The following is a 9,012-nucleotide window of genomic DNA, read 5'->3' on the forward strand; positions in this document are numbered from 1 at the left end:
CCCCGTCGTCGCCGTCGACGCCGTCACCGTACGCTCGTCCCCCGTGGTTGTCGTCGCTCCGACCACCCCCCGCGGACGATCGCCACGCGTTTTACTATTCTCCCCGTGCCCGGCGCGCGTGAATGGACGTGCGCGAACGTCGCCAAGTGCGACCAGCAGGGTTTACCCGAAAAGAGCGAGCGCCCCTTCGCAGCGCAGCACGGGATCGCGGATCGGGCACGTCGCGATCGCCGCGCTTCCTCCTCCTTTTGCCTCCACCTCTTTTACCACCTCCGCCTTCCCTCCTCCCTTGTGAGTGCTGTTTACTTTGCACTAACGTTTACCGGCCGTGCCTACGAAAATTCCTCTCCTCGAAGATATCGCCCGTTACTCACGACTTACGCCAGTAGGAAAAGCCGTAACAAGGCCGAATGAAAAGGTATACTCGATATGATAACGCTGCTCGCAGATCGTGGACGTTCGAAACGCCACGACGCACGGTTCTGTGTGTACACACACGCTCGGCTCAACCTGTACCGGAAGTTTCACTACCACACTGTCACCGTCACCATCGTCGCCACCATCACTACCACTACCATGTCAATCCGCTCTCCGATCAGCCAACCGTTTGTCTCCTCCTGTCGTTGCTCCGTCCAGCCCGATCAGCTGATCGCTTTTTGGCCCCCCCGTGCGGTCACTTCTGTCGTTTCGATGTTTGCCCGGTGCTGCTGCTATTGCTGTCGACGACCGTTGTCGCGTTAAAAGAATATTCGTTCGAATCCTAATCTGTCCAATATCGTGTATAATCGTGTTCTCGCGTGAACACCATCTAAATTCATGATTGTTAAAAACGAGCCGGCTTTCGACGAACTTCACTCGTGGCGGAGAATTGAGGAGAATCTGTCACGTTTGTTTCCAGGAATCGGACGTAAACACTGCTACGAGTCATGGAAACTGGCGGTGCATTGCGGCCTTTACACGTACTACTCACGGGTCCACCAGGTTAGGATCGAGGACTAGGGAGGGGGGATTCAAATAAAATACATAAAGCGGTGGTCTCATAAAGAAAATGCTATAATTAAACCTAATTAAAATAAGCACTTGCTAATCAAATAATATTCCGCAAAAAAACTGGGTCACTATAACGTTACAGCCTGCTTTTTTACGGCCGAGTATAGTGTTTTGGACGTGTGTGTGTGTGTGTGTGTGTGTGTGTGTGTGTGTGTGTGTGTAAAATACAGTAAACACACACACATTTTTATTAAAAGGTCGTTCCGTTTTACGCATGATGTATCATTTTATCCTTTGTTTAACATTCAATGAACAAGAATAAAATGCTATAGCATATGTATTAAAATGGAATGCACCTTTTTAAATTTTATAATACAAATATATATATTGTATGTACATTGTATTTTACAAACGCACAACGAATAAGCATACACGCACGTCCGAAATATATTCACCCATAAAAAATAGATCCCTATAACATTACAATGGCCAGTTTTTTTTTACAGGCGAGTATATTTTGAGAAAAGCAATTTCATAAATTTTTTACATAAAATTTAAAAAAAATTAATTCATATGTATAACAAATAATTTTTCAAATTATATATTTATTTTACATTCTTAGTATATTATTATTAATATATTTTACATTATTAATTAAGATACAAGTTATTCTCTATTATTGCTAATACTCAAGTACCCAATTATCTTGAATATTACTCGAATATTAGCAAAGTTCTATGTTTAGAAAATAATATTAAGTTAAATAATATAATGTATTTGATATATTTCCACTTTTCGTACACAAATAAGTTAATAAATAATATTCTTTTACATAGAATACTAAATATTGTTGATGTTATTTCAAGTAATTTTTATAATAAATAAAAATGCAAATGCACATAATACAAATAATTTTTCAGAAAGGAAAAATAAGACAGTTAATATTCTTTGTATTAATATTATAGCTAGAGAAACGAATTATTGAATATTTTATAGGGATAGGTAAAACTACAGTGTGCAAAAAAATCACATTCGCGCTGGAAAAAAAGGGCAATAGGTTTGATGGATTTTACACAGAGGAAGTGCGAAATCAGAATGGCTCCAGGATTGGCTTCGACATTGTGCGAGTAAAAAATCCTGGAAACAGATTATCCTTAGCACGATTGTGCGTATTCATTCATAACAATGATAAAAATAACAATAAAGTAACTGAACACATATTGTATTTAACATTTCTTTACTGACAGAATCTCAACAGATGGTCCAAATAAAAGCTCTCCCAGGTATCAAGTGGGAAACTACCGTGTTTTTCGGAATAATTTCGAGGCTATAGCGCTTCCAATATTGGATTTGGATACTGTAAGAAAAATGATCTGCCCGAAAATAAATTTTTAATTACTTCAACATACTTTGATAACATCAATTGTATCGTTATTGCAGGATGTATTGCTTATCGATGAAATCGGCAAAATGGAATTATTTAGTGAAGATTTCAAGAAGAAAATAATGAACATATTTTTCGGTTCTCCTAAGAAAGCTTTTGTAATTGGGACTATTCCGCAAATACACAAAGCACCGCAACGACACGCGGCACTGTTCGAGAAGTTACACGCAGATGAAAGAATTAAAATTTTGAAAGTAACACATGAAAATCGGAATGATTTACCAGAGGAGATTATACGTTATTTCTCATAAATTTATGTCAATTAACGCACTCGTTATTTATTAGTCATCGCGTAAAATAAAATATCAATTTATGTATGTACATCATAAACATCATTTATTATTAACAAAAAACAAAATGTTGGATCAAAGAAGTCCTTCCAATCACAATATATTTGTAAAAAAATTGTCACAAATAACGTGACAAATAGTGATTGGTTCGAACATTGTACTACATAATTATTCTAGTTTTTTTGCATACGCATTTATGTATACTCTTGTAATAATTACTATATTTCATTGAAACTCCACCGTTGGTCGCTAAAGAATCGATTAAAAGTTTAAGATCCAGCGCTTCATATAAATAATACATTATAAAGTTAAAATATGCTCCATGGAAATATTTTCGAGATCAAAATTTTTTGTTCTTTTTATATTTACGCGCACATAGATATCTTTAACGAACAAGGTGGTCATAGATTGAGGGTACAAAATAGAAACGTTCTCTTCGCGCCATTTTATTACAAACGAACACAAATCGCCAGTGTTTGATGAGCCGTGTTTTCTTATCATAGATAAGAAGTCTGATAGATTTGTTTGCTTGTTGTAAAAATAAGCAAACCTTTCTCGCTTTTGTACCCATCAATATTATGCATTCTCATCGCATATATTTTATAATACAAGAAATTCGATCGCGATCTCCTAGAAAGAATATAATAATTATTGTTGCGGAGAAGCCTAAAGTGTCTCTTACCTTCCTCATTTCAGTATCAAATATATTACGCACACTTTGATTGGACTACTTATATTTCAGTAAATATTATTCATTTTTCAATAATACCTAGATGTTCCACTAGCACATGAACTTTAGTAAAGAATTGGCATAAGCCATCGGCCTTACGTTTGGATGAGGCTGTAATGAAATAAAAATGGTACATAAATATAAAATATAAAAGCAAGTAATTAGCATAAATTAAAATAACTTAATTTGTGAATAAGGTACATACCATTGCATCGTACGACGTAAAATAAGGTTTCATGTCACTACCGTTAAGTGTGATAAAGGCACCTCGGTTACCCATAGTATCACTGAGATTTAATAAAACATATTAAAGTTTATGCATTTATAAACTCATATTAATCCTCAACTACAGCTATGAAAACTACATTTAAAACGTTCTGTTTGAAGTACAGATGCAAGTAAACTTTTGCCTTACAGTAATTGATAGAGGAAGATTTAAAGTTTTTTTTTTACCTACAATTTAGAACTTTATAATACCAATCGTACATATTGTACAATCGTTCAAAAATTTTTGCTTCGGGTCTAAATGATCCGTTGCCATAGTCGAGGATTAAATACATAAAATTACATTATAGACACAGATGTAACGTGTTAGTATGTAATTGTTGTATATGATGAACGTACCAGTAATTTGGAGCAGAGAATACTGTGATACACTTTCCGTCATGTCCCACTTCATATCCATCGTTTTTAACCTCGTGACTCCTCACGATGTAGTCAAGAGAATTTATACTGAGGAAATTCTGAGTGACGTCAGGTCCGAATTGAACACCTACACCTCTCTTACTGGGCGCCCGGCCGATTTGCGGTTGTGGATCCGACCACAACAGTTCACACATCAATCCCTCGTCAGGTGGTTGTCTGTTTCTGTCGATTTCTCTAATTTCTTGTAACGTCACATCATCCCGTGAAAACAATCCACCGTGCATCACCTGGTATAAAATAAATCATTGTAATTGTATGAACATTACATGCAATATACGTGACGAATGGCTCCATGTGAAAACAGTTGACTACGAGTAACTACGAGTTAGCGAATATTCCAGGTTCAAATCTAATCATCATCTCATATATCTTGGTTTCGAAATTTTATTATTAATTTATAATTGCTCAGAGAATTGAAGGTTGTGAGTAAACATAAATATATGTTGTATATACTGTATAGTATATACACAATATAAATATATATGCATACAGTATACAGGGTGTACCTGAAATAGCGTACACTAATCATACAGTGTTATTCCTAATAAAAAATTGAGTCGAAAAGTCCTCTACCATTTTGCAATTTTCGCAATAGTTAACAAGATATTAATTACTAAAAATCGCTGTGAATATTGGTTTTCAATAATTTTTTACTCAAATACTATATCAACTTTACAGAAAAACTGCAATAGATAAAAATCATTTCTTTTCTTCTCATAAAACTCTAAGAATTTTTTCAGAATTTTTTATCAACTTTTTAGTATTATATTTTCTTATTTTTACCAACATGAGAAAATATGGTATTAAAAAATTCTGAAAAAATTCTCATAACTTTATGAGAAGAAAATAAACAATTTTTATCTCTAGCAGTTTTTGTGTAAAGTTGATAGTATTTGAGTAAAAAATTATTGAAAACCAATATTCAACGATTTTTTTGTAATTAATATCTTGTTAACTATTGCGAAAATTACAAAAGGACTTTTCAACTCAGTTTTTTATTAGGAATAACACTGTATTATTGGTGTACGTTATTTTAGATACACCCTGTATACAGTATAAATATGTATGACAACTTTGAAAAATACTTACAAGCACTCTACGGTTGAGGCAGTGTGCAAGAGGGAGCCAGTTATAAACCTCTGTAAACAATTCTGCCATCTGGACAGAATATTTAGCTTTAACTTCTCCATCAAATCCATACATTTGGTTCATTGTTGCTGATTCATGGTTACCTAAAGATACAAAATATTTCATGAACATGTAAATTCAAATTGCATAATGTCTGACGAAAGACTACGTACCTCTTGACATAAAAAAGTAATTTGGATATAATAATTTAAAACCAAATAAAGTAAATATGCATTCTACGGAGAATGAACCTCTGTCTACAAAATCTCCATTGAATAACTGCATATGCAACTATTAAGAAAAATATATTTTTGGATAATTTTCGATATTTGTATAATATCAATGTATAAATTATATTAGCATGTTTATAAGTTATTAATAAATTATTATTAGATTATTAATAGATTTACTAATAATGAATTAATTATATGAATTTCTCTCACACTTATATAACACATTATATTATTTAGTTTTATAAAGGATACATATGGATTAGTTTCTGATGGTAATCCGTTCAATTTAAATATATTAAGCAAGTCGTAATATTGACCATGTATATCCCCACAAATGGTGAATTTATTTTCTTCTGGAATTGTAATGTCCACTAAACTAGGTTGTGCCATAAACCACGATTTAACGTCCAACAGGATTTTGTAAGCGTATTTACGGTGCAACTTATTTTGATTTTTATACCATTCTAATAAATCTTTCATGAATTCCAGAGTAACTTTCCCGTCAACCAATTTTGGACCTGTATATTCACCTTCGATCGCTATAAAAATATAATTAATTCAAGCATATGAGTTCTCTTATTAATTATTAATGTTCAGCCACAATGTGTGCATTAAAAAATATTACATAAATATATTATACAAACATATTATATAAACAATTAATATTTATATTTTAATCACATAATATTTTGTCTTGTTTTTATAAAAATTATATAAATAGCCTAAAAATATTACTACAGTGAAAGCTTCAAGACTCCTGTTCACTTATTACCACCATTTGTAAATTATGTTAGAAAAAACAATCAAAATTTTTGCAAAATATATTTGAAATATTTTTAAATAAAACATTGGTAAAATATATCGAAAATGATCTGGTTTCAGAAAGAAATTAAATCATATTTATTTATCATATTAACATATTATTCAACAGTTCGTCCAATTTGTCATAGCTATGAATATAACTCATTTCATCTTTCACTATATACTTATACTATATGCTCTTTCACTATATAATTTATTTCCAAATATATGATTATTAATCAACAAAATAAAAAGAAAGTTCTTGGTATATTCGAGATTGCAAGGTACATGTCATAGTTAACATCAATAAATAAATCATAATTAATACAAAATATTTCATGATTAGATAAGATATATAAATATATCATGAGTTAACAAGTAGAATTCTTACTGAGAAATCATATTTATGATAAAAATATGATATAATAATTTATGTTTTGTAACAATAATTTTCAATCATTTTTAGAAATAGAAAAAATGAATAAAAAATACTCACCCATATCTTCTAAATTAATCATGTCAGCTATATTCTTTTTATCCTCGACAGAGATGGCCTTGTTAAAAGCTAATACTTTAATCATCTTGCAACATTCCATATATCTGTCTTTTGCATCTTTATCATTGGGCCTAGCTTTTACAACAGTCTTGTAATCCGTGAGAGCCAGTTTGAACTTGCCGAGGGACATATAAGCGGCAGCTCTCCGATAATATCCTTTGACATAATTTTTATCTAACATGATGGCTGTAGAAGCATCTGTCAATGCATATCCAAAGTATTCTGTCCTTAAGTAGGCAATACTCCTATTGCCGAAATATATGGCTACTGATGGATTTAATTCTATAGCTTTGGTATATAATTCAATAGCTTTGTCGTATACTTGATCTGAAAAGAAAAAGGTGCAATAGTAAATAAACAAGGAAGTAACAATTGCATCATTGTTTTCTCGCTCCTTTGGCATAATACTCTGGTATTGTTAGCACAATTACATAGCGTCGCTAACTTTTTCCAAAATCACAGAAAGCATAGGGGAGAACCTCCCCCAAGTTCCCGGAAGTTCCCGCGTCGAGGAAACATTGAAAAGCGTCAAGATGAAATCAACGCCTTCGGCGTGAAAAATTCTTTTCTCGACGCTTTCCTTCGCTCCAATTTGACGCGGTTTCACTCACACAGTCCCCGTAATCTCCCGCAGACGCGGAAGTTGGGGTTAGCTTGGGGCACACGTGATCGTGCGGGACGACGAAGTGCGTTGAATCGGAGTGCATCCAAGTGCATCTGGTCTACAATTGTCGCGCTTTCCACGTGCGTGTGGCTTACGTACTCTTGAAATACTCGTTCGCATCCTCCTTGTACAATTCCGCCTTGGCCGCATCCTCCGATGTTGCCGGCGACACCGACGCGACGTCCCCTTTGCCATTGTCGCCCATCCTCGGCTCCGTGCGTTCGTGCGTGCGTGCGTGCTTACTTGCGTACGGGTGGCCCGAACCTTGTTTGATGCGACCCAACGGCGGCAAACCGACGGGAAATCGAAGTCACTCAGAGCCACGCGGTCGCAACGTGCGTAACGAGAGATCGCGCATCGAGGTGCAGTCGATCGCGCGTTCCTCTCTCTCTCTCTCTCTCTCTGAAAGCTGGAACGAGCCTGCGCCTCCCGTATCATACGACCGTACCGCCACGGTAAACGCGTGAAGTATGCTCCAAGCGGTATCCATCGTTGATCGCCGCTGATCGCCGCTGCTTTCCGACCGATGTCTCGATTAATCGAATTCGCTTCGCTATCGATCCTTGTGCGCGCGACTAATTTCACCATATAAACAACGATCTTCGGCGATTTTGTTAACGTTTATTTATATTTCTTTCGTATATTCACATTTTTTATCTATTTTATTATTATCATTCTTGTATGTACGAAATGAATTATTAATTATTATTAGCAACAGAAGGATTTAAATGGTGTCATAATATAGAGCAGATACGAGCGGATATAAACGGATATATTTCAAGTGATTTTTCAATAAGGAATGTGTGCAGATTCTCAATTCTCATGCTCAAGGTATAATAGAGACAAAGTGGTGAAGGTTCTTTTATTATTTCATTTTTGGCCGCATGAGTAATATAAGTATACTTCATAACCCCATTCAGATTAACTTAAGAATAGTTTTGATTAAATTAACTTAATCGATGATTATTAAAGTAATCTCTGTACTGTTTTGTTGACACCCTGGCGAAAATTTTTTTCAGAATTTTTCGTATAATTTTTCAGACTTTCTATAAAATTTTTCAGAATTTCTATATAATTTTATAATTTTCTCACATTTTTTATACAAATTGGAACACTTTTCAGAAAATTTACATCTTTTTTCAAAATTTTTCATATATGTTAATTATGAAATATCGTAAGATTTCTAAGATTTTTGCAAGTATAACTTCTGATAAAATCTAAAAAATTAAAAATATTTTTTTTAAATTATGGGGGATGAGAAATTTCAGAATATTTCAGAATTCACTTGTATGAAAAATTATGAGAGAAAATGTAAACTTTCTGAATATTTCTGAGTATTTCTGAAAAATGTTCCAATTTGTATAAATATTATAAGAAAAATTTTCACCAGGGACATGTTTTGTTAGTCAAAGCTAGAAACACCAAGGCATGAATAAAATAATTAATTTTTTAATAGAATTTTTTAATAGAA

General features: G+C 33.9%; 2 protein-coding genes across 6 annotated transcripts in view; one reads left to right on the forward strand and one right to left on the reverse strand.

Annotated features, from left to right (window-relative positions):
* LOC108723585 (cancer-related nucleoside-triphosphatase homolog) overlaps positions 1-2,786 on the forward strand; it is a 7,618-nt gene extending 4,832 nt beyond the window's left edge. Inside the window, exons 1-5 of one of the 3 annotated variants that reach the window (XM_018449437.1) lie at positions 7-418; positions 899-981; positions 1,987-2,155; positions 2,238-2,349; positions 2,431-2,786. In XM_018449437.1, coding sequence (XP_018304939.1) covers positions 927-981; positions 1,987-2,155; positions 2,238-2,349; positions 2,431-2,685 — 591 coding nt within the window. In that variant the 5' untranslated portion in view covers positions 7-418; positions 899-926 and the 3' untranslated portion in view covers positions 2,686-2,786. Of the gene's footprint in view, positions 1-6; positions 982-1,986; positions 2,156-2,237; positions 2,350-2,430 lie in introns of those variants that run through there. The other 2 variants (XM_018449438.1, XM_018449436.1) reach the window with 2 other exon arrangements.
* Positions 2,787-7,993, reverse strand: PpD3 (protein phosphatase D3). Of its 3 annotated transcripts, none has more exons than XR_001936654.1 (9): positions 7,641-7,746; positions 6,818-7,204; positions 5,773-6,059; positions 5,461-5,566; positions 5,249-5,391; positions 4,079-4,386; positions 3,660-3,741; positions 3,440-3,565; positions 2,787-3,354 (listed from the first exon to the last, which is right to left on the reverse strand). XR_001936654.1 is itself a non-coding variant. In XM_018449433.1 (9 exons), the coding sequence occupies exons 1-8, from the start codon at positions 7,744-7,746 to the stop codon at positions 3,506-3,508; spliced, it is 1,479 nt and encodes a 492-aa protein (XP_018304935.1). In that variant the 3' UTR covers positions 2,787-3,354; positions 3,494-3,505. The 3 variants fall into 3 exon arrangements, 2 of the variants coding, with proteins under 2 accessions (XP_018304935.1, XP_018304934.1); XM_018449433.1 differs by having other exon boundaries at positions 3,494-3,565; XM_018449432.1 differs by having other exon boundaries at positions 2,787-3,565; positions 7,641-7,993.
* Positions 7,994-9,012: the final 1,019 nt, after the last annotated feature.

Source organism: Mycetomoellerius zeteki, unplaced genomic scaffold (assembly GCF_001594055.1).
Source record: "Mycetomoellerius zeteki isolate Tzet28-1 unplaced genomic scaffold, Tzet1.0 scaffold245, whole genome shotgun sequence".
Lineage (NCBI taxonomy): Eukaryota > Metazoa > Arthropoda > Insecta > Hymenoptera > Formicidae > Mycetomoellerius > Mycetomoellerius zeteki.

Bases quoted from the DNA above. Each gene is read 5' to 3' on its own strand.
- PpD3 (XM_018449432.1), bottom strand. From the start codon at position 7,746: ATGGGCGACAATGGCAAAGGGGACGTCGCGTCGGTGTCGCCGGCAACA. The intron at 5,392-5,460 runs GTACGTAGTCTT...TTGTATCTTTAG, and splicing joins TTACTTTTTTATGTCAAGAG to GTAACCATGAATCAGCAACA. The intron at 3,742-4,078 runs GTACGTTCATCA...ATTAAATCTCAG, and splicing joins TTCTCTGCTCCAAATTACTG to TGATACTATGGGTAACCGAG.